A 26043-nucleotide genomic window follows, 5' to 3' on the forward strand; every position below is an offset into this window, starting at 1 on the left:
GTGTGCAATTTATTGTAAAATACACCCAGAAGACATCTTAGAGATGCCCCCTGAATACCTACCCGACTTCTAGTGTAGGCTGACCAGTTTCCGCCAGCCTGCCACAACCAGACGAGTTGCTGGCCACATGGGGAGAGTGCCTTTGTCACTCTGTGGCCAGTAACAAAGCCTGTACTGGGTGGAGGTGCTTCTCATCTCCCCCTGAAGGAACTGTAACACCTGGCGGTGAGCCTCAAAAGCTCACCCCCTTTGTTACAGCGCCACAGGGCATCCCAGCAAATGGAGATATCTCCCCCACTTTTGGCGGCAAGGCTGGAGGAGATAATTAGAAAAACAAGGAGGAGTCACCCACCAGTCAGGACAGCCCCTAATGTGCCCTGAACTGAGGTGACCCCTGCCTTTAGAAATCCTCCATCTTAGTTTTGGAGGATTCCCCCAATAGGATTAGGGATGTGCCCCCACCCCTCAGGGAGGAGGCACAAAGAGGGTGTAGCCACCCTCCAGGAGAGTAGCCATTGGCTACTGCCCTCCCAGACCTAAACACCCCCCTAAATTTAGTATTTAGGGGCACCCAAGAACCCTGGAAATCAGATTCCTGCAACCTAAACGAGAAGGACTGCTGACCTGCAAGCCCTGCAGAAACGATGGAAGACAACTGCTTTGGCCCCAGCCCTACCAGCCTGTCTCCTGACTCGGAAAACTGCAACAGCAACGCATCTGAAGCCTCAGAGGACTGCCCTGAACCGAAGGACCAAGAAGCTCCCATGAGCAGCGGCTCTGCTCAAGAAACAGCAGCAATATTGCAACTTTTAAAGGACTTCACTCTTCCCGCCGGAAGCGTGAGACTTCTCTCTCTGCACCCGACGCCTCCGGCTCGAGATTCAGAGAATACACACCACAGGGAGGACTCCCATGCGACTGCGACCTCGTGAGTAGCCCGAGACGACCCCTCTGGACCCCCACAGCGACGCATGCAGAGAGAATCCAAAGGCTCCCCCTGACCGCGACTGCCTGTAACAAGGGACCTGACGCCTGGACCAAGCACTGCACCCGCAGCCCCCAGGACCAGAAAGAACAGACCTCAGTGCAGGAGTGACCCCCAGGCGACCCTCTGCCTAGCCCAGGTGGTGGCTGGACAGAGAAGCCCCCCTGTGCCCTGCCTGCACCACTAGAGTGACTTCTGGGTCCCTCCATTGAATGCTATACAAAACCCGACGCCTGCTTTGCACACTGCACCCAGTCGCCCCTGTGCCGCAGAGGCTGTGTTTGGTGTGCCATACTTGTGTCTCCCCCCTGGTCTTCCCCCCCCCGAGGACGTGGGTACTTGCCTGCTGGCAGACTGGAATCAGAGCACCCCTGTTCTCCATAGGCTCCTATGTGTTGTGGGCACCTCCTTGACCTCTGCACCTGACCGGCCCTGAGCTGCTGGTGTGGTAACTTTGGGGTTGCCTTGAACCCCCAACGGTGGGCTGCTATGCCCCAGAACTGAGACTTGTAACTGTCTTACTTACCTCAACTAACCAATACTTACCTCCCCCAGGAACTGTTGAGTTTTGCACTGTCTACTTTTAAAATAGCTTATTGCCATTTTAACAAAAACTGTATATGTTATTGCTCTAATTCAAAGTTCCTAACTTACCTGTGTGGAGTACCTTGCATTTTATGTATTTACTTCAAATCTTGAACTTGTGGTTCTAAAAATAAATTAAGGAAAGATATTTTTCTAAATAAAAAAAAAACATTGGCCTGGAGTAAGTCTTTGAGTGTGTGTTCCTCCTTTATTGCCTGGGTGTGTACAACCATTGCTTAACACTACCCTCTGATAAGCCTACTGCTCGACCACACTACCACAAAATAGAGCATTAGTATTATCTAATTTTGCCCCTATCAACCTCTATGGGGAACCTTTGGACTCTGTGCACACTATCTCTCACTTTGAGATAGTATCTACAGAGCCAGCTTCCTACACTCACTGATAGCCTGAGAGAGCCATATCCCCGGCTGGGGGATACCTCATAAGATAGTTCCCATAACGCATAGCTTTCACTCACCCTTTGTACCACTCAGGCAGGGCACTGAGTTCACCCCGGATAACTACAGAATTAGAGGCCTCACGTGCAGCGGGGGGGAGAATGGTTATTCCTGAAAACAGGCATGTGCAACCCGGTAGGTCCTTACAAATTTACAAATGCTGCTATGCCTACTTGGGGGGAACAGGGGGGATTGTGGGGTCTGAGGAGGTGGGGGGGGGGTTGGGGGTCTGAGGAGGTGGGGGGGGTTGTGGGGTCTGAGGAGGTGGGGGGGTTGTGGGGTCTGAGGAGGTTGGGGGGGTTGTGGGGTCTGAGGAGGTTGGGGGGGATGGTACTTCTGTTAGATGCATGCTGTCTAGGTTACCTTGCATGAGGCCTGTACAAATGTATCAGTAGGTGTTCTGATCTCCAAGATGCAGATATTAGTTACATTGTACTATTAGTTGTTGGCGTTGATGCTCAAGGAAACATTTCAATAAAATCTGTTTACAAAAAAAGTGGACATTTTCTGCCTCTCTTGCTTGACTTCAGAGGAGGTCTCTGCTTACAGAACAATTGTTCAGAAGGTGGTAGAGGCCTTAAAACTGAAATTCTTATTAATATCTTGCAGTCATCCGTATATACTCAGAACCCTGACTTCCGTTCAGTATGGCTCTTCTACACCCTACATATGCGTGGTAGAAACCCTTTTGGGTCCTAGCAGGCCATATTCAGCCTGTTTGCATTTCTGAAACTCATTCCCTGCAAATCAAAACAAGTTGCATACTTTAGTGGCCCTGTTGGCATATAAAATGTGTCTGTCTGTGTTGGGAGCGTGCATTCGTGTGCTGTAAATGCTTTACATGTTAGCATATTGTTGTCTGGTTTATTCTAGGTTGTGTGCTCTATTGTGTTTCAGACCCTAGAACTAACTTTAATTTCTCTCTCTCTCTCTCTTGTCTCATCCTCTTTGCTCACCTTTTTCTCTGCTGTTTTCTCTCCAATATGTGTTCTCATCCTGCTTGTACCAACTCCCTTTCCTTTCTTCTGATTTCCTTTTCGTGATTTGCTTCTTTCCTTTTTATTCATCTGCCATATCTGTCCCTTTCCGCTGTTTTTCTTTATTTTCCTTGCTCAATTGCTGTCTCTTGCCCTACTTACTTCTATACATAATCCCCTCTGTTGTTGCTGTCTGGTCATATAACTTTTTAATCTATGCTCATTTACCCTCACTTGGTTGTCTTTTTTGACCCCATCATCTTGCTCCTTTTTCGAGCATGCTATCTTTCTGTCTTCTATCCCTGCTTTATCCCCGTTCACTATTTCTGTCTTCATATATTATCTTCACCTCTGCTCTGTCACTACTCTCTTCTGTGTTCTTTCTCTCTCCTGTCCCTGCTGTCTCTCTGAATCATACTAATTCTGTATCATGTTCACTCTTGCTTTATTTCTCCTTAATCCCTTCAGGTGGCAGTTTACTTCAGAGTTCTGCCCCTGTAAATATTCCAGGTTCGCTTGGAAGCTCTGCCTCCTTTCATTCTGCTTCACCATCACCACCTGTCAGCCTCTCTTCCCAGTTCCCTCTACAGCACCAGGGACACTCCAGCCAGTCGGATAGCACTTTCCTCGGAACATCAAGCTCACATGGATCATTGGGTAAGAAACCAATATTAGCTGTAGCAGCTCATGTACTGTACAGAGTGCTGAAGGTTGGAGGAGGAGTACCCAGAGAGTTTGTGACTTCTTGATCATGCAGCTGGTTATTGTTAACGACATCTCAGAAACCTGAGTGTTTTGAGTTGCAAGGAAAACATTGTTCGAAATCTTGCAGATTTTGAAAGAAAGATCACTTTGAAATTGTATGTTTGTAGCATTTGTGGCTGTAGACATACATGCTCTGTATTCTCTTTCAGTGTAGTGTTAGGCTCGGACAAATTGTTCTAACATATCCTGTGACTGCTTTGAGACAGATGTGATCCTCGCACCTTTTTTGGGCCTTCTTGTGCCACTTCAAGACCAAAGCTCAGTTAGCGGTCACCATGTTTTTGACACTTGGCAGTCATCCTGGCTGTAGGAAGCTGTACCAGTTTATGGTGGACACCTATGGTGTTACCTCTTATACTGGGTCCAGGCAACCCTGATTAGATGGTGTTAGTGTCTAGACCATGCTCTCCAACCAGTAAGTGGCTGTCCTGTGTCCAACCCAGTCTACTAAATTAGAAGCTTTTTCTTGCCTAAATTAATATACCTAAACCAAAATTGAAAAATGTGAATTTAAGACAAAAGTGAGTGTATTTTTAGAACTCGTAAACTGATGTGAGAAAAATGGTTGGATTCCAAAAAGAAATTTAAAACTTAGTAATTAGTTTGGTTCCAGGGCCATTCAAACTAAAGATTTTATGTATTACCTATGCAAAGACATTCCAAACTGGGAACAGTAGTTTTATCAATACTGCTGACTACTCTCCTTGATGCTCTGAGTAATCATTGCTAGTAATCTTGAACAGTGTGGCTACTATGTATTCTTGAGTAAAATGGTCACTATTGTAACGCTAATGTTACTAGTAGCTTGGGATGATTTTTGTTGACCGTAAGTAGCTCCTATTACAGAATATGTTGGAGACCCCTGGTCTAGACAGCCTTGGCTCTCTAGAGTGGCTGTGGTGAGCAACCACGACTTATCTAGAAGACATGTGAAGCACTTGCAGTACCACAGTAGTCACACAGTACCTTATCACACATGAAAGGAACCACATAGTGTTGTAAAAATAAAGGTACTTTATTATAGACACCCCAAACTAGACTATCATTGGTATACCTCCTTCAGGAAGTATGAACACACAGAATATACACTAGCAAGTACTCAGGAAAAGCATAAATTAGCAAGGGTGGGGCAAACCATATACCAAAAAAAAGGAATGCGAGAGGGTGCCCCACACCCTCTGGAGGCAGAAACACACAAAACATACACTGGTAGGTACTCAGGATAAGCATGAATTAGCAAGACCCCTATAGGGGGCCAAACCATATACTAAAAAGAATGGATGTAAAGTGTGTCCCCCACCAGAGTGTATGGAGTAGTTAGCTAAGGGCTGGGGAAGAGTGGATCTCCAAAAGGTAATTACCTAGAAGATCCCCAGTGGCCAGGTGCAGAGAGGTAAATTATGTGAGGATGTTGTGGTTAGAGAAATGCAGAAACAGGACCAGGCCGATGGAACCCAAGGGCGGATTCCCGGGTGAAGAGGACCTGCAAAAGAAGAGAACGCAGTCCAGTCCATGCAGGAGTGTCCAGGTGGGGCAGGAGGCAATGGCCTACCCTTCTGTAGCTGAAGATTCGGATTGTATGTGATGGATGAAGTCCAGCTGCGGGGTCCAGGAGCTGCAGAGGAGTCCCTGAAGTCGCCTATGAGCCATCCCCCAGCGGTCGCCGGATTGCAGACAGGTCAGTGGTCAGGAGGACCACCAACAAGCACAGCCAAATGCAAAAGGACTGTTGGAGGTTTTACAGAGCTGTGGAGGACCAGCACAGTCCTGGGGGACTCGACCCTGGGAGGGGAGTCCGGCTGACCCTCATGATGCAGGAGAGCCAGTAGAAGCAGTCAGAGCCCCCAAAAGAAAACCACTGGCAGCAGGCACAGTAAGTCGCAGTGAGGCCCAGTCAGCACACCTGAAGAGAAGTCCCACATAGCTAAAGCTGTGGAGAGGAAACAGTCCTTGCAGAGCTGGAGTGCTGGGGGCTGGGCCTACTTGTAGCCTGCAGATCCCTCTTGGCAGGAGTCAACAAGCCTTGGCTGGTGCAACAGCTGCGGTGCACAGGGGTTCTGTCCCAGTGGCAGAGACAAGGGCTCTCCGTCCCCCACGTTGGATTGAAGGCAGAGAGGATCCCTCAGAACTGCCACCTGTGTTGGAGAATCTTCACAAATCTGACAGACAGAAAATCCCACCAGCCGGAAAATCCCACCAGCCGGATGTTGTTGCATTAGCTGCCTGTGGATGCAGAGAAGGGACTCCTCCTGGCTTCTTGGTGCAGTCAAAGTCTTGCCAACCCCAGAGGATGCACAGCCTTGGAGATGTTGCAGAATGTTGACAGGAGCCGCGGAGACAATGTTGCAAAGAGAAGTCTTCTCAAGCGGTGCAGTCTTGCCCAGTTCCGGTGCATCCCCGCAGAGGTTCCAGAGGCCAGGAGCAGAAGATGTCTTGCAGAGAGTTCCTTCCAATATCTTGCTCAATGAATCTGGGGACCCACCCTCAAGGGGGAGTCCCTATTTAGCCCAGAAAGGGGGTTTGATCACTCTCTGGGGTGTCCACCTATCAGGAGGGGTCACTGACGTCAGCTACCTGGCCTTCCCAGTCAGATGCTCAAAGAGGCCTCTGCACATCTTGCTTCCACGATGGCAGAACCAAATGGCCTCCTGGAGGAGCTCTGGGCACCACCCCTGGGATGGAGATCCACAGGGGAGTGGTCACTCCCCTTTCCTTTGTGTGTTTCGCACCAGAGCATGGACCAATTGTCCCTGGACTGGTGAAAACCAGATTATGCAAGGAGGGCACCAAAGGTGCCCTCAAAGCAGCCCTGTGGCGTACCCCTTCCCGGCCCAGTAACACCTATTTCCAAAGGAGAGGAGGTTGCCCTCCTCTCCTACAGGAAATACTTTGTTCTGCTGCCCCCTGCTCGAGCTGGTCAAGCAGCAGGAGGGCACAATCGTGTCTGGGGGCTGCAGTAGCGCAGGCTGCCCGCAGACTCTGGAAGACTGAAAGGAGCAGAACTGAGGGATCCTCCAAGGAATCATGCGACTAGTACTGGAATCAGTATTGAGGTCTGATTCCAACATGTTTGATACCAAACATGCCCAGGTTCAGAGTTGCCATTATGTAGCTGGACCACAGGTAGTGGCCCGTACATAGATAAAATGGCTTTCCCGTACTTACGAAGTCCAGGGAATTGGAACTGGAATTCATAGGGGCACCTCTTCTCATGCAGGGGTGCGGACACACTTGGGGACCTGCACCCTGCCCTTTAGACTGAAAGGGCCTACCATAGGGGTGACTTACAGTGAACTGGTGTAGTGACCAGTAGTGAAAGGAAGCATGCACCATTTCACATCGGCTGCAAATGGCAGGCCTGCAAACACAGTTTGCATGGGCTCCCCTGGATAAAATAATGCATGCTGCAGCCCACATGAGACTTCTGGTGTATTAATGCCCTGGGTGCTTATGTACCATCTACCAGAGACTTACAGGGGTACAACAGTATGCCAATTGTGGGGTGTATGAAGTACCAAAACAACCACATTTGGAGGACAGAGCACAATCCCTGGCGTCCTGATTAGCAGGATCCCAATGAAAACAGTATAAGCACACTGACAGGCAAAAAGTGGGGTAAACATGCCAGAAAGAGAAGACTTTCCTACACTAGACAACAAATGGCTTCTTTTCTACACTGATCATAACTATTCCACTCTGATGTCCTGGTGCCTCCAACGGCTCACAAGTCCCCTTTGATTCCTGCCGAGCTTGCCTGAGAGAATGAATACAAAAGAGAGTGATGAAAAGCACACCCATCCAGTTTTGCCCAGGTTGAAATGCAAAATATCCTTGGCCGTTGCAACCTTTGTCTCTCTCACAACCATGAGGCATCCTTCAAGTTCTGTTGTGCACTACGCGCAGAGAGAAGGATCTCAAAGGGAACAGCGCTGGGCTTACCCTGAGGTACAACAGCAATCATCCTCTGAGAACCCTGACATTTTTTAGTAACACAACTTTTTTGACATTGAGGCGGAAGAGTCAGGCCTCTTGGGTATCCCAGCAGCCAAACCAACACACAGGCCTGTGATGCTGTCCTTCAGTACATTCAAGGGAGAATTCCAAGATGGGATGTCCTCTGCCCCAAGCAAAGAAGACTCAAAGGAGCATAAGTATATCTCTAGCGCATCAAGGCCAGAGGATAAAACCCATTCTGGTAAACTCCCCCAGGCTGAGGCAGAGTATCACTCTCTTGGGAGCCTCGTACCGAGCCCTGATTCTGCACCATCTGGCTCCATCCAGCACCAGGAGAATGCTTTAGAGCCAAACAGGCTCCTGAAGAAGGGCGTCAAGCTGCAGAGCCCTTCCAAAAGTACCAGCCAAGTAAACATCGAGGGCCCTTTCAACACCAAGATCAGTGGACTACAAACATCTGTCCTATCAAAGGTGGCAGAGGAGGTTGTTGCCAGACAGAAGCACCTCTTTATTTACCTCGAGCCTGGCAAGATCACCACTGATCTGCTCCCCGGATGGCCTTCAACCACGGTGGCCTCGATTAAAAAATAGCACAGGTTAACCTGATGGAACAGCTCTGGTGCCCCAAAAACAAAAAGGTCAAGTCCACAATCCCATCATCCACACCCAGGCAGTCACAACCTTTATCTCTTCCTTCACTCACACTACCATCACGCCATACTCCCCATCCCCCTCATCCACAACCACCAGTCACCTGGCAGGTCAGCGCATTCCTAGTAAGACCTAGTTAGGCCCTATTGGAAGGGAAACTCCTATGACTAGCCTCTAGGGATGGGCTCTACACCAAGTATGATTACAGTGTTGTCCCTTATGGATCACCCCGATCTTGAGCCATAGCCAGCAAAGCCACCTGACCAGATGATGCCCTTAGTATCATGCTATGATTCAGAAGACAGCTCGCCACCATGCATGTATGGCAGGAGGAGGACGACTTCCTGTTGGTGACTCTCTCCAAAACTGAATGCATTGTTCAGTTCCTCGCTAGCCCAAGAGAATACTAAAATTAGCCCAGATAACGGGAACCTTGAAAATGTTGTCTAGCCACTAACCAAAAAAGAAGTTCAAAGCTTCTGTCCATGACTCACCTCACATTTTGCATCTGTATCCGCCAGACTCCTTGGTGTTACACACAGCACAGAAGCGTACCTCTACAATAAGCCTTTGATGACACCCCCTGCCAGACAAGAAAAGCAAGCACCTTGACACTGCAAGTAAGCACATGATGGTCAATGCAGCCACCAACTGGTGTATCACTCAGTAGGCTTGCTGTCTAGGTATGACAGGTTCCATTGGGAGGAAATAGAGGCACTGGTGCAGCAACACCTGAGACCTACAGGAAAAGGAGAGAGGAGCTTGTAGCTGAGGGGAGCACTCTCTCAACCACCACCCACCCACATACCACCTCACAACCACATCCTCCGCCAAGACCAACTTGCCCTTTCAGAGGGCACGTTCATATAACAACCCCAAAGGGTGTCATCCCACTGCTTTCCCAAGCAAACTACTTGATGGCTCTAGACCTGAAGGATGCCTGCTTCCAAATCCCCATACATCCTGCCCATCACTGACATCTTCAGTTTCTGGTAAGTGAACAACACTAACAATTCAAAGTCCTACCCTTCGAATCACTACCAGGGTGTTCACAGACATGAGTTTAGTGGCTGCAAACCTCCGAAAAGTTGGCATTCCTATCTTCCCATACCTCGACAAACGGCTGATCAATAGAAGCAACAGACAGCAATGGCTAGCACACACTCAAAACGGTTGTGACCCTGCTCCACAGCCTACAGTTCTCAATAAATGCAAAGAAATCCCACCTCCAGCTAAAAGAGTAGGCTCCTGGTAAAACTCTGTCACAGGAAGAGCATTTGTGATTGACATTTCTAAGTGCAGATTCCTCACTTTTGAGTAGTACCGATGTGTCACATTGGATCCTGGAACTTTTGAGCAGTACCTCTGTGTGCCGGTAGGTAGCACCAGGACGCTCTAGGCTAATTCTTTTCTGCTCCGAAAATGACGTGGTGTTTATATAGATGCCACTCCTGCATGCTGGCGTCAGTTCCTTTCTTCCTGCGCCACCAGATACAGAACCAGAGCTACCTTTTGTCTTTTTGAGACTTTTTTTTAACCAAAATTCTTTTAGTGTTTAAGAGAAGTGTGACCTCCCAACACAACAGGATTCAAAGCCAGTAGATACTGTTGTAGGCAAATGTCTGTGACATGTCAGCAGGTCTGCCTGAGGTTGTGCCACGACTCTAAAACCTTCATTGACTGCACATCAAAAAACCCAAAGGCCATACGGGACCACGAGGCAAAGTTCTGCGTCACCAAACATCAGAAGATACCACATCATGCCCGGTCCACGTCTGAGCATTGGTCTCAATCTTGTTTCTGGTCCATGAACCACTGGAGTCTATCCCGGGGTTGATTTCCTTTGCGCTCCAAATCTTCTGCACCTTCTTGTCGCATTCAAACTCCTGAGAGGACACACTGACTATCCCATGCCTCTTGATTTCGCTCTGGAAATCGGTTGACATTAAAACCCATCCCTCAACTTGTCCTAGGCATAGCCCAAGTTTCTGGGTCATTTATGATACTGTGGCAGATCTGATTTCCACAAGGCCATTCTCCAACTCTTTGGATCCTGCCCAACACCCTCTGGTGTACCTTCAGGCCCCCTTGAGCCGCAGTGCCTTCTGTTTGGGTTACCGACGGTGGGGTAGGCCTATGGCACCAGTTGGACCATCCAAACCTGTCAACAGGCTGCTTCTGGCGCACATACCTTCTCTGGCTCCACAACCCACACCAGTGCCCGGAACATCAACACCAAGTCCATTGATGCCAGAGTAGGAGGTGCCCATTGTGCTACCCAACTCCAAATCTGGAGCATTACAACTTTGGCCAAGGCTGCAATTTTGCTGTCGAAGCACACCATGCGCGGCTTTATGTCCCTCCTGAGCAAGGAAGATCCCACACAATACACAATACATTCCTTGTTTGGCACCAATTGTGACAACAATTATGATACAGGTGATGAAATTGGCCAACACCACCATGAAGATAAATGGTATGATGACGTACAAGATGCCAGTGGCCTCGACACCTCTCCAGACTCTGGCCTGCTCACGCCTCCAGATCCTGTCCCCGAGGAGAGTACTTCTTTTGCAGTGGTCATACGGAGAGCAGCTAGAGTTCATGACCTCCAGCTCCCTACCTTAGAAGAACAAACGAATGTCTTGACTGAAGTTCCTCAACCAGGGAAAACCAATACTAAATCTCTATTACCTTTTAACAAGGCCCTCACTGATTCCCCTCTTGGAGGCCTTGACCAACCCTTCCTCTGACCTTCAAGTAAACAGCCAAGTTGCACAATGCCAATGACCTGCCAAAGGCAACCCTACGTTTTTGCCTCAGTACTCTCTCTCCTAAGAGATTATTGGTGCTGTCATCAACTAGCTGGACTAATCTGAACACTTATTTGACTGCTCCCAAAAGGGTAGAAATCTTTGAGAAGAATATATTTTCTTCTATCAGTTTGGCCTCAAAGTCCGTCAGTCAGTTGTCTGCTAGGCCACTATTGTCACGCTATTTGGGATTTTTGTGGCTCAGCTACTCCAGGTGTTCTGGAAGACCTCAAATCTGTCCTCCCTCAAGCTGTACAGTATGGCCGTAGCGCAGCCAATTTTACAATTTGTTGTGGCCTAGACACCACTGATTCCATGAGATGACCCATTGGCACCATTGTCTTCATTTGTCACCATGCCTAGCTGCGGACAACAGGGTTTTCAGCCGATGCCCAGTCGCCCATTATGGACATGCTCTTTCACAGGACTTGCCTATTTCGGGACAAGGCAGTTTCTGCTCTGGAGTGGTTCAAAAAGAGCAAGGCCACAAACCGCTTCCTTAGCTTGTCTGCCATGCTCATCTACCCAATTTGTATTGCAATTTCCTGCAGCCACTACAACCTAAGCAAGATGCCCAAGTGTGTCATTCCCTTTGCACCCACTGGCTCAGAGGTCAGGGCTGATAAGCCATTTAGACTGCTGCACCATCCCCAATGCATCCCCTGCCCCCACCTCATAACCACAACTGCACCTGCCGATTCCTTTTAGCATGCCCTTAGCAGAGCACAGACACCCAGTTGGAAGTAGGATCCAACGCAAGCTATAGTATTGTAAAGGTGGGTTATGCATTCCTGGTTGTGCCGTCCACCTTCCCTAGAATGACTGACAGAGGACCAGCAGTCTATTTTACAACAGCAAGTGCAAGTCCTCTTGGCCAAGAGTGCAATCGAGAGGGTGTGTGCATCGGAAGTGGGGAGGGCTCAACTAAGGTAGTCGTTAACCACCTTCAAAGTACGTTTAACCTCCTGTCATTTTTTTGGGTTACAATCAACATTCCGAAGACACACCTAACTCCTTTGCTGATGCTCCCCTTCATGGGGGGCATTCTGGACATGGGTTTTATGCCTTTCCCCAGAAAGGGGAGTCCAGGACATTAAGGCTATAAACCTGATCTTTCAGTCTCTGTCCTAGATTTCAGTGATGTAGACCTAAAGGCTGCTGGGACTGATGGTCTCTTGCATCCGGCCCAACAAACACATCATATGGCACATTCGGGTTGTGCAGTGGGATCTGAAGTCTCAGTGGGCCCAACATCAATTGGACCTTCCCAACCACTTCTAGATTTTGGAAGAGACTGCGAAAGATCTGCAGTGGTCGTTACTGGACAGTGATTGGGGCAGCTGTAGTTCCCTGTCCCTACCCCATGCAAAACTGACAATGGTGACTGATTCATCCCTTCTGGGTTGGAGAGGCCACCTTCAAAGGTCCAGAAGATCCAGAAGAGATTTGAGGTCTCTGGTCTTTTGGTGGAGGCTTGGCTCCATCTCAACATCTAGGAGCTGCTGGCCATCCGATTGGCTTTTAAAAGCCTTTATTCTGTCTATCAACTGGAAGTTGGTACAGATGCTTACGAACATCACCACTGCCAGTGGTATTTGAAAAAGCAGGGTGGAGTAGGGTAATGTGCCTGGTGCCATAAAATGCTACACCTCTGGAAATGACTGGGCCATCAAGGGATTTTCCTGGTGGTGAACCCACCTGATAGGATCTTTGTATGCCAAGGTGGACAAGTTCAACCGGCAATGCGTAGTGGATCACGAGTGGCAGTTACATCTGGAAGTGCCAAGAAGTGTCTTCCATGAAGACGTGCTGGAGTTTCCAAGCCTTCTGTCACTGGGAGATGCGTTATGTCTGAAGTGGAACTCGGGACGCTTGTATGCCTTTCCGTTGATACCGCTTCTGCCCCGAGTTCTGAAGTAAATCAGGACCGACCGGGCCCAAGTCATCCTAATGGCCATGGATTGAGCATGTAGAGTATGGTATCAGGAGCTGCTGGGCTTCAGCATCTGTCCTCCAATCAGGCTGCCCCTCTAGGAGGACCAACTGTTGCTGCAACAAGTCAGGGTTCTGCACCCCAGCCTTCATACTCCACCTTCGTGCATAGAAATTGAGCTACAACAGCTTAACACCTCACTTTCCTCTGGAGTTGGTTGATGTCACCTTGGCAGCAAGGGGTCCTTTGACAAAAACTGTGTGCGTTGTTGGCACACATTTGTGGTTTGGTGCAGCACACACCAGATTGACCCCCCTCCAAGCCAAGTTCTGACATGTTTTGTCTTTCATCATGGCAGGCTTTGCTTTGAGCACAGTTAACAATACCTTTCGACCTTTTTACAGTTGTTGAACCAGCCTTTATTATTTATATCATTGGTTGTGATGCATTTTTTAAAGCCCTGTAACATTTGTTTCCTCCCTCTCTTTGTGTCATTCCACAGTGGGACCTTCAATTGGTCCTCACATATTTGATGTGCACTTCCTTTGAGCTGATTCACAGCTGCCATTTGCATTTTATTACCCACAAGATAATATTCCTTGTCACCATTACATGGGGGCAGCGTGTGAGTGAGTTGCAGTCAATCTGCGTCAGTGCGCTGTACACTACTTTCGTTCTAGACAAACTTGTTGTATGTAGGCAAGAATCCTTCTTACCCAAAGTTGTGACGCCGTTCCACGTCAGTCAGACCATCACCTTACTGGTATTCTGTGCTCCACCTCACCCCTCTGAGGAGGAAAGTCTCCATTGCTAGGCCCACAAAAGTGTTGACCTTTTACATCAATCGTACCAGGGAACACCAGGTGGGCGATCAGCACTTTGTGGGATTAGCTGTAGGGGAAAAGACAAGGTTGTGTTCAGTAAAGGAACATCTCCCGCTGGATTGTACTCTGCATCAAGATCTGCTACAAACCGGCCAAAAATCAGCTTCCAGAAGGACTGGAGGCTCATTCTACCAGTGCTGCTACCACTGTGTTGGCGTGCTGAGTTCCTGTTTTGGATAGATGTCACTCCATACGTTCACAAAGCACTACTATCTGGACAGCCAGGTTTTCTAATTGGGGCATTTGGCCTGCCCAGTCCCACAGGACTGTTTGGTTTGAGCCAATTCACAGACCCACCTCCTTATGGGTACTGCTCTGGTATCTATTCAAAAGTTAAGGAATCTGCAGTTAGAAGCATTTATCAGAGGAACAAGTAACTAATCTCTGGTAATGCGCCTTCTGATAAACACTCTATCTAACCACAAATTCCTTACTGATCCTGCCCGTTCCGTAATTTGGATCAATCCATTAATAAGATCCCAATCTGAGTAATCTGCACTTTGGTCAAAGTCAGTTTGCTTTTGAGGCTCTGCATCGTGGGGCGCAGACAGTCTAGAAAGATACTGATCAGCACATGGGATTGACATTATGGGCACAGCATGTTATTTCTGGAGAAGAATAGTGCCAGTGCAGGGCTGCATGGTGCCACCTACCTGCCCGCAGCGGTACTGTTCAAAAGTGTCCTGATCCAGTCTGATGCCTGGGGAGTATTCAGAAGGTGAGGAATCAAATAGTCTGCACCAGAAGGAGCTTTACAAAAGGTAAGTAACTTGTTCATCTCAACCAGCAGAAGGTGATGGCATTTCTGCAGCTGCTGCCACTTTTTCAGAACCGTCACTGTAAGAAACTTACTAAAACTCTTAGGTATGATGTCTTTTGTTCTGCAGGCCTTTCTTGTGTCCACTCCTCCATCACCACTGATGCATAACTCCCTGGGTAGGGAACACACCTTGCCAACATGACTGTGTAAGGAACCTGACCCCTAAGCATCAGGTTCAAAACATCAATTATCTAGAACTACTGGACATGTATAACATACAGGCACCCAGGGGATCTGACATCCTCAGCTGTATGTGGCACAGCAGATGTGGCACTGAAAATAGCAAAATGCCCAAGCATTACCCCCAGTTACCCACTTCCACAGTGTATGGGCAGTGTACTATTGATGAACTGGTCAAGCTATTTGCCTACGCTTTTCCTTGTCTCCCACTCATTCCATACATTGTAAGAGCGATGAGGTAGGTGTCCATGCCCACCTTACCCTAGTGGCCCCAACTTGAGCTAAACAGCTTTGGTACTTAATGTTCCTGGGGATGTTCATCAGTCCCCAAGAAAAGCTACAGATCAGCTTGGACCTTGCCACAGAACAACGTGGCCAAGTGAGGCCCCCTGATTCAGTTGAGATGGTCTCAATCCAGCGAACCAACACCTGAGATCCTAGAGTTTGGCTATCTAAACCACCCGAATGAGTGTCTGGCCATGCTGCCTAAGGCACAGAGGAATATTATTCAAGCATGCTATGCAGCCAGGGAAAGAGATGTGTTCATTACTGCATGTCAAAGTAACTATACCCTTTCATATTGTAAGACATCATCTGCTGCCATAATTTACACCTGCAGAAGGCAGGACTTGTACATACCTTTGTAAATCTTTACCTGGCCCCCATCACAGCATGCATACAGAAAAGGGAGCACCGACCCTTTCTCAAAAGGTAACTGACAGACATGGTCAGATATGTCAACATATATGGACTTACTACCAGAGGTCATCAAGCTGGAAGCTCAAAAGTTTCTCCAGGAGGGGAACGAATATTTGTAGGAATGATTGATTACGCCATTGATGTGTCAGCTACTGGCTTCAGATAGCATGTGGGTGCGGCGGTTCTCCACAGACGAGGGTGGTTAAAATCCACTTCTTTCCGCCCAGAAATCCAGAACAAGGTACTGGACATGTCATTCAATGGGTAATCGTTGTTTAGCAAACCTGTGGATGATGCCCTGCAGTCTATCATGGCTGACACGGACACAACGAAATCTCCTGTAACACTACAGTATAGAAAACATCCCTTTCAAAGGAGGAAGAGGTGCTTATTCCTTTAGAGGTAATTACCAACCCTACAGACAATATCAGTCAAGCCACACATAATACCACTCCCAATATGTTCAACAGCAGCAAGATAGACAACCACCTGCAGTGGCACATAAGCACTCTAACAGAAGGAAATTGTCTGCCCAACGTAGCGATACAGGCAGAAAACAATGACCACATTTTGGTGCTGACTACCCCACACTCTCCAACATCCCAGATTGGAGGTGGCATTACACACCATTTCCAACAGGGATCCACAATAACATCAGCCAAGTGGGTTCTAGATGTGATCTCCAGAGGACACACCATGGAATTCCTTCAGAAACCTTCAAGCATCCCACCATCAGGACCACCTCCCCCTTGCTTAAAGCAACTCCTCAAGGAGATATCCACCATGATGGAAAAAAGGAGCAATAGATCTTGGTCCAAAAATCCAGGGCTCTACTCTTGTTTGATTGGCATCCCATTCTCAACCTCCGAAGATAGAACAAATTTCTAAAGAAACCTTCTTTTCGCATGGTGACACTTCAAGACATATTACACCTTCTGACAAAGAAACTCATATGACCCCACTGGATCTCCAGGACTCATACTTTCATATTTCAATAGATCCAAAACACAGCAAATTCCTCCACTTTCAGGTAGCTGGTACCCATTTGCAATTCAAGGTCCTCCCATTTGGGCTAAAATTAGCCCCCAGAATTTTTACCAAGTTGCTGGACCCAGTAGCAGCTCATTTCAGACAACCAAAAATACAAGTTTCTCTATACTTGGACGATTGGCTCATAAAAGCTGTTACTCATAATCAAGCAACAGCAGTCATGACCATTTTCCTGTCACTGTTCAACAAACTTGGAGTTAGTCAATCACCAGAAATCTCACTTACAGCCCACAACAAGGCTAACGTTCTTGGGGGCTCCCCTCGACACTGCAAAAAACAAAGCATCTCCTTCCCAAGACAGATAGAGGAGGATTCGACAACTAGCTTACAGAATATCCTCAAGAATGTCAATTTCTGTTCTGATCTACAGATCATTAAGGGGAATGATCTCTTCTTGCATCCCTCTTGTCCCATATTGCCGACTGCATATGCGTCCACTTCAGGAAGAGCGTGACAAACAATGGCTACAGGCACAACGTTCATTCGAGGCCCTCATTCAGATAACATCAACAATGAAAACAGCCACGTCTTGGTGGACACAAGTTTCAAATATGTCCAAAGGGCTCTTGTATCTACAACATCCCACCTTCATCATAACAATCGATGCTTCAATAAAAGTTTGGGGTGGCCACTTCCAGGACTTACAAACCAGGGGTAAATGGAGCCCCGACGAAACAAAGCTTCACATCAGTTAACTGGAGCATGGGGCTATCGACTAAGCACCAAAGTCATTTCTTCCCAAGATAACAAAATCATTGGTCGTTATACGCACAGACAATACCACCAGTATGATGTTTCTCTACAAACAAAGAGGAACACGCTCACAAGCTCTATCTGCTCAGGCAGAGGACATCTGGAAATGGGTGCTTCAACATCAAATATCTCTCAAAGGGTAACATCTGGAAATGGGTGCTTCAACATCAAATATCTCTCAAAGGGGAACATGCGCCAGGCATGTCCAGTCTCCTCGCAGACTCGCTAAGCAGGACCACCTTCATGTACCATGAATTGGAACTGAACCAGCAGGTCAAGGATGACCTCTTCCACCAGTGAACAAACCAAAGCTAGATCTATTCGGTAAGAGGGAGAACAAGAAATGCCAATTCTATGCCTGCACTTTTCCCCAATACCATTGATCCCAAAGGTACTCAACAAGTTGAATAGAGAACCTTGCTGACTTCTCCTCATAGCCCCCAGGTGGCTTAGACAAATCTGATTCACGGAACTCCTGATCATCTCGGAACAATCCCATGTCTAGCGCAAGACAACACCAGACTTATTAAACATGAATATGAACCAGGCACAGATCCAGCACCCAGACCTGACATCACTACACTTATGAGCCTGGCTCCTGAGTTCAATGAGTATTCCACGATAGACAATCAGACTGCAGGAATATACTTGCCAAAGCAAGAGCAGAGACCACAATCTTAACTTATACATTTAAGTGGAAACGCTTCTGCCTTTGGTGTGTAACGTCCACCCTATCACATCACCGCCAGAATGAATCCTACCCTATCTGCTACACCTAACAAGATTTGGATTGTCTCTTTAATCAATAAAAGTACACATGGCAGCAATTTCTAGGTTTAGACGCTCCAAAAATGCACCTGCTCTATGGTCTAGGCGAATAGTAAAGCAATTACTCAAGGGTCTCTTCAGGTCTTTTCCTGCTGTACAAAAGCCTCCACCACTGTGGTACCTCAGTGTAGTACTGGGGCAGCTCATGAAACCACCTTTTGAGCCAATACATAAGGCAGATTTGTAGTACCTTAGAAAACAGCACTTCTACTGGCTCTCCCATCTTCCCAAAGAGTAAGTGACATTCAGGCCTTTACCATCAAAGAACCTTTTCTTCAGTTTACATCGAATAGCGTTATACTTCCTACCAACCCTAGGTTTATTCTAAAGGTGCTGTCAGACTTCCACTGAATGAACTGGTGGTTCTACGAATATTTTTTACAAATCCTCAGACACTTGCAGGAAAAACCACTGCAGTCTCTTTATGTCAAAAGATGCCTCAAGTTTTACTTACACAGGACACATCAGATCCGGAAAGCAGATCACCTGTTTCTGGCATATGGAGGTATCAGGAAAGGTCTTCCAATGACCAAGCAGACCATGGCCAGATTGATTGCATCAACTATACAAATTTTCCATTCATAAGCTGGAGAGCCGTTGCCCATTCTACTAGAGCTGTTTCCCCTTCCACAGCTTTTTTTGCTGGAGCACCCATACAGCATATCTGCCAAGCACTAGTGTGGCCCAGCAGAGACACATTTACTGGGCGTCACAGTTAACCTATCCACTATTGGATCTTTCATAGATTCACATGCTTGAATCATTGCCCGTCATCGAAGTGGGAGTCCCACGGTACCGTAGAAAGGCAGAATGTAAGAATCACATAGGCTATTCAATTGATGGCTGCTGCCATTATAGCCTATCTATGACCTTTTGAGAAAAGAACCACACTTGACCTCTGACCAATCAGGTGCCAGCACCCTCTAGAATACTCCCAAGAGAGGCTCTCTCCCTCAGATTTTCTACCTCACGTCATGTGAATGGAGTCTCTCTGAGCTCTGCTAGGTGTTTTCCTGTGGAAATCTTTTTCAGTTTAAAAGAGATGTCAGACCATTCTCAAAAAAGTCCTTTTTCGCCCTTGTAGAGCTTGTGGCAGCAAAAGGCTTCATATTGATGATGTTCATAAGGATTGCCTATATTGCCAATATCCTAAACATCAAACAAAAGACTGTAAGATCTGTCGTACTTTCTCATCCAACACTCTGAGCGACAGAGAAGGAAGACTTCTTTTGTTGCTACCGCTGACCAAGGGCATTTTGAGGAGAGCAAGAAGATGGCTAAAACTTCCCACAAAGACCACTCATGGGTGAAATGACACCTACCCTTCACTGGGTCAGCCTCCTCACAGCCATCTACTCCTTATTCTAGGAAAAAGGAGACTCATCATCATCGTTCGCCTTCTTCTGAGCCACTGACGTCAAGCAAAGTAAGGGTCCAGTCGACGACCACCACCACAGCGATGGTAAGCACCGTCTTGTCGATGAGGCCACTGTTGTAGCTCACAACGTTGACGGCAATACGGACACCCAAACTGTTGACGACGATTGGTGGCTCAAGTCATTGAAAAGTAGTGGATTTGTCATTGCCACCAATAAAGAAAAAAACCTCCATTGATGAAGCTGATGTCTGAGCCGTCAACGAAAACAGCTTTACCGGCTACATCCCAGGGGACTCGCTCATCCACAAAAATACTGTCGGCGAGACCTCCATCGATAAAATCATCGTTGACAGCAACACCGTCAACAAAGCCATCGACGAGAACTACGTCTATAACCGCATCGTCGAAGACATCGCTGTCGACGGACCCACAGTCGACCATTATATCATAGACGACACTGGATCCAATGAAGAAAATACCAGTGCCTCAATACTCTATTGCCTCCACCAATCCAAATCTCACTGATTTTGGCACTACAATAAAGATTACAAAGATGTCAAGACGTCCATTATATCCCGAGGTTACATCTCCAAGCAAGGTGTCCACCTTGCTACCCAGTCACCTCTTACTCTGGGAAGATTCTTATAGGAAAGTACCCTCTTTTTGGCATGGTTACACCCACTTTTTGCCCGCTGTCAGTGTGTTGTGACTGTGTTCACTGGGATCCTGCTAACCAGGACCCCGGTGAGTGTGCTCTCCCATCTCAATTTGGTTGTTCTTCACTTTGTACACCCCACAATTGGCATACTGATGCTCCATGTAAGTCCCTAATATATGGTACCTAGGTACCCCAGGGCATTGGGGCACCAGGGGTTCCCAATGGGCTGTAGCAGGTATTGCAAAATATGTCTGCAGGCCTGCCATTGCAGCCTGTGTGAAAAGGTGCATGCACCCTTTCACTACAGGTCACTGCACTAGGTCACTGTAAGTCACCCCTATGGCAGGCCCTCCTAGCCCAGAGGGCAGGGTGCAAGTATCTGTGTGTGAGGACACCCCTGCATGAGCAGAGGTGCCCCTACGAACTTAAGCTCCATTTTCCTGGACTTCGTAAGTGCGGGGAAGCCATTTTACACGTGGACTGGACACAGGTCCTTACCTTTGTCATGCTACATAATGATAACTCCAAACCTGGGCATGTTTGGTAACATACATGTCGGAATCGTATCCCAATACTGTTGCCAGTATTAGTTGTATGATTCCATGCACTCTGGTGGCTCCTTAGAGGACCCCCAGCTTTGCTCCTACCAGTTTGCAGGGTTTTCCTGGGCAGCCCACCCTGCTGCCATCCTGCAGACAGGTTTCTGCACTCCTGCAGCTTGACCAGCTCAAGCCCAGGAAGGCAGAACAAAGGATTTCCTTTGGGAGTTGGAGGCAACACCCTCTGCCTTTGGAAATAGGTGTTACATGGCTTGGGATGGGTTGCCTCCCCAAGCCACTGGTATGCTTTGAAGGGCACATTTGGTGCCCTCCTTGCATATATCGGTTTCCACCAGTCCAGGGATCCCCAGCCTCTGCTCTGGTGCAAAAGTGGAAAGGGAAGTAACCACTCCTCTGTCCATTACCAAACCAGGAGTGGTGCCCAGAGCTCCTCCCGGTGGCCACCTGATTCTGGTATCTTGAATCCAAGTTGGGCAGAGGCCTCTGGGAGCACCTGAGTGGCCAGGTCAGGCAGGTGACATCACAGCCCCCTCCTGATAGGTGGTCACTCTGCCAGGTGACCAATCCCACTTTTAGGGCTATTTATGGTCTCCCTCTTGGGTGGATCCTCAGATTTGACGTGCAAGTTTCCAGCAGGACTCATCTGCATCACTTACTTCATCTTCTGACCACTGGAACTGATCTGCTTGCAACATTGTTTCCATGGCTCCTTCCAGCAACTGCAACATTTCCTCAGCTGTGTATCCTCTGAGGGCAACACATCTTCAGTCTGCACAAGAAGCAAGAAGAAATATCCCTTGGAGTGAAGGAGTCACTCCCCTGTATCAGCAGGCATCAACTGCAATGACGACCTGCTGCGTGGATCTCCTCTCCACCAGAGCTGCCTGGATCCTGCATCATGGGTGGTGGGTTGGAGTGCCCCCCTTGGTCCTTGCTACCAGCAGTTCAACTTGGGAGATGGTAAGCCCTTTCCTCTCCACCCATGACAGTACCCCGTGCACTGCGTCTCTTGCAGCTACCAAGACTTGTTGGCATATCCTCCAAGGGATTTTCAGGCTCTGTATAGCTCCAGCCCCCAGCAGTCTCCCCTGCAACACACAGCCCCCTGCATGGTTCTCCAGCGATGTGGGACTCATACCTAGGTGTGCTGCTTGGGCCTCACCACAACTCCTGTGCTTGTTGCCTGTGGGTCACCTGTGGGGGTTGCCTCCTTGCTGTGACTCTCCTCACTGCTGAGGGTCACCCAGGATGTGGTTTGAGTCCTCCTGGACCTTGCTGGTCCCCGTCAGCGCCGCAATTCTTCTCCAACATTTGCCTTTGCCAAGGCTTGTTGATGGTGTTTTCAACACCACTGACTGACTGCAATTCTTCTTCTGGTGTGGATGTCAACTGCAGCGCCTCAGCAACTATTTAGCTGCTCCAGCGCTGCACTGCTGACTGTTTTCACCCTCAGTCGACCTGGTCCTGCATCCACAGACGAGTGGGTAGTGGCTCCTGACACCACTGGACACTCCAACGTGAACTGGACTTGGTCCCCTTCCTTTACAGGTCTTCCTCTACCAGGCTCCACCTTTGGTTTCTTGCTGTCTTGTTTAGGTCTTGCAAAATCTTCTTCTGAAGTCCTTTTGGTGGGATTGGGGATTACCGGGTACTTATCTCTCTTCTCCTGGTAGCTGGGGGGCGCTTTGGAACTAGGGGGGGTCCCTAGTTCCTCCAGCTCCCTGCTACCGATTCCACTTCCTTGGGTGGGCGCTCCACTTTCTTAGTATATGGTTTGGTTTCTCCCCCCGGGCCTTCGGTACTTGCCTTCACTGTTTTCTGTTGCTTTTTATGCTAATTCCTGATTTCTGATGTACATATAGTATGTTTACTTACCTCCAGATGGGGTATTGCTTATATAGTATTTGTGTTACCATAATAAAGGACATTTATTTTTGTAACCCTTTGTGGTTCTTTCATTTGTGTAAATGCTGAGTGACTACAGTGGTATTGCATAAGCTTTGCACGTCTCCTGGATAAGTTTTGGCTGCTCATCCACAGCCACCTCTAGAGAGCCTGGCTTCCTAGACACTGACTATACCTCACTATTAGGGGTAACCTGGACCTGGTATAAGGTGATAACACCATAGGTGCTCACCACACACCAGGCCAGCTTCCTACAGTGTAACAGTGATTAAGTCCTTGAAGGACCCTTGAGATTGAATCCACTGAAGCTGGATTTCTTCCTGCAGCTGTCTCATTTTTACTGGAGGGTAGCAGTGGCAGAAAGAATGCACCTCCCATAAGTGTCCCACAGTATTTAGGTAGACTAAACTTATTTCAGAGTGTCTACCAATAATACTAATAATAATTATTTATACAGTAATATTAAAATACTGTAGATGCTTTACTCCTCTAGCAGTTGAGTAAACACGCTGTTATATACACATTACAAGTCAGGAATTGGCATAGAAAGCAGCAGAAAACAGTGAAATATCAGAAAATAATTGAGACCCTAGCGGGAGTCCAGACCATATACTAAGCAAATGGAATGCGAAAGTCAGTCCACCACCCAAGAAATTGAAATCTGTCGAGGGGAGCTGGAGGAACTAGAAACCCCAAAAGGTAAGTACCAGAGTGGCTTCCCCTCCCCCCAGCGACCAGGAGAGAAAAGGTAAGTACCTGGTTTTCCCCCAAACCCACAGATAAACTTTGTAGAAGGACTGTCCAAGACCCAGGCACGACTGGAGGAAACAGAAGATGGATCCTGACAGACGCAGACCTGCAAATGAAGAGGTCTAAGTCCAGTTCCAGTTGGAGTGTCTGGTTGGGGCAGGAGCCACTACCCACCCTTTTGGAGATGCAGCACTAGGTTAGCGGTGAAGACCAGGAGTCGGCTATGCAGCACAGGAGCCGAAGAAGAGTTCCAGGAGTGATGCAGTCAATATCCCAGATCGGAAGAAGAGTTGCAGTCAGTCAGTGGTGTGGAAAAACCACCAACAAGCATTGGCAAAGGCAAGAGTTGCAGAAGAAGAGCTGCTGGGGACCAGGAAGGTCCAGGGGGTACTCAACCCAAGGAGGGGAGTCCCAGGCGACCCTGAGCAGTGAGTAGAGTCAGAAGTCGAGGATGCTGCCCGGTTTATGCAAGGAGGGCACCAAATGTGCCCTTCAAAGCATACCAGTGGCTTGGGGAGGCTACCTCTCCCAAGCCATGTAACACCTATTTCCAAAGGGAGAGGGTGTTGCCTCCAACTCCCAAAGGAAATTCTTTGTTCTGCCTTCCTGGGCAGCAGGAATGCAGAAACCTGTCTATAGGATGGCAGCAGCGTGGGCTGCCCGGTAAATCCCGGCAAACTGGTAGGAGCAAAGCTGGGGGTCCTCTAAGGATCACCCAGAGTGCATGGAATCATACAACCAATACTAGCAACAGTATTGGGATACGATTCCGACATGTATGTTACCAAACATGCCAAGGTTCGGAGTTATCATTATTTTGCGTGTAAGGACCTGTGTCCAGTCCACTTGTAAAATGGCTTCCCCGCACTTACGAAGTCCACGAGAATGGAGCTGGAGTTCGTAGGGGCACCTCTGCTCATGCAGGGGTGCCCCCACACACAGGTAGTTTCTCCCTGCCCTCTGGGCTAGGAGGGCCTGCCGTAGGGGTGACTTACAGTGACCTAGTGCAGTGACCTGTAGTGAAAGGGTGCATGCACCTTTTCATGCAGGCTGCAATGCCAGGCCTGCAGACACATTTTGCATGGGCTCCCATGAGTGGTATAATACATACTGCAGCCCATGGGGAACCCATGCTGCCCCAATACCATGGGTAACTAGGTACTGTGTTCTAGGGACTTACGTGGGGGCAGCAGTATGCTAATTGTGGGGTGTACAAAGTCAGGAACAACCAAATTTAGAGGGAGAGAGCACAGTCACTGGGATCCTGGTTAGCAGGATCACAGTGAACACAGTCAAAACACACTGACAGCAGGCAAAAAGTGGGGGCAACCATGCCAAAAAGAGGACTTTCCTACATACCACCACTGCAAAGTCTCTATTATCCTTGGTGTATCACAGCAATCACGTACCCCGCGGTTCAGCATTCCTAGTCACAGTCCCGTACTTCGTCATTACCACGGATGCTTCTCTCAAGGGCTGCGGTGGTCTTTTCCAGGACATGTGCATCCATGGAAACTGGTCAGAGAATCTAAAATCAATGTACATCAACCTCTTAGAATTGAAAGTCGTCTTTCTCACACTAAAATCCTTTCTTCCTCGGATTGCAGGTTCGTCAGTGTTGGGCCGTACGGACAACATGACCTGCATGCACTATAGAAACAAACAGGGAGGAACACAATCCCTATCCCTTTCACAGGAAGCTCAACTTCTATGGAATTGGCTAACATTCAGCAACATTTCTCTCAAGGCAGAACACGTGTCTGGCGTCAACAACGCTCTTGAAGACACACTCAGCAGGACAGAAGACTGTTTTCACGAGTGGGAGCTGGATCAACAGGAGGTGAGCAAGATCTTCTCCCTTTGGGGCCACCAGCTCTGGATCTCCATGGTACAAGGGAAAACGCAAAATGCCAGTTTTACGCCAGTCGATACCCTCTCCCAGGGTTGTGGGGGAATGCCCTTTCAATGCAGTGGTCCAGGATCTTTGCATACGCTTTTCCTCCTTTTCCGTTGATCACCAGAGGTCTCAGGAAAATGAAAATAGAACACTGTCAACTGATTCTAATAGCTCCTAGATGGCCCAGGCAACACTGGTTCACAGAGCCGATTCTCTTGTCTGTGACCAAATTCATTCCACTGTCCAAGAAGCGAGCACTACTGTCAAGGAACGAAGGGCAAATATTGCATCCTGTACCAGCCTCTCTCCAGTTGCAAGCATGGCTCCTGAGTTCCATGAATTCAAAAACATGAATATCGATCAGGAATGTAGAGAGATACTCTCTAGAACAAGAGCTGAAAGTACTAACAAGATTTAGACTGAAGTGGAAGAAATTCAGTGCTCGGTGCTAACAATACAGTTTGCATCCATTCCAGGCTTCGCCTCAGCAGATCATACCTTAACTCCTCTCGCTAGCCAAATCCGGGCTAGTTTTCCCTTCACTGAAAGTCCACCTG

General features: G+C 48.1%; 1 protein-coding gene across 4 annotated transcripts in view; it reads left to right on the forward strand.

Annotated features, from left to right (window-relative positions):
• UNK (unk zinc finger) overlaps positions 1-26043 on the forward strand; it is an 890253-nt gene that overhangs the window by 650103 nt on the left and 214107 nt on the right. For all 4 annotated transcript variants that reach the window (XM_069200175.1, XM_069200176.1, XM_069200178.1 and 1 more), the window contains exon 13: positions 3477-3665. In XM_069200175.1, the coding sequence (XP_069056276.1) occupies positions 3477-3665 (189 nt within the window). The remainder of the gene's footprint in view (positions 1-3476; positions 3666-26043) is intronic.

The sequence above is a fragment of the Pleurodeles waltl genome, chromosome 7 (genome assembly GCF_031143425.1).
Source record: "Pleurodeles waltl isolate 20211129_DDA chromosome 7, aPleWal1.hap1.20221129, whole genome shotgun sequence".
Classification (NCBI taxonomy): Eukaryota; Metazoa; Chordata; class Amphibia; order Caudata; family Salamandridae; genus Pleurodeles; species Pleurodeles waltl.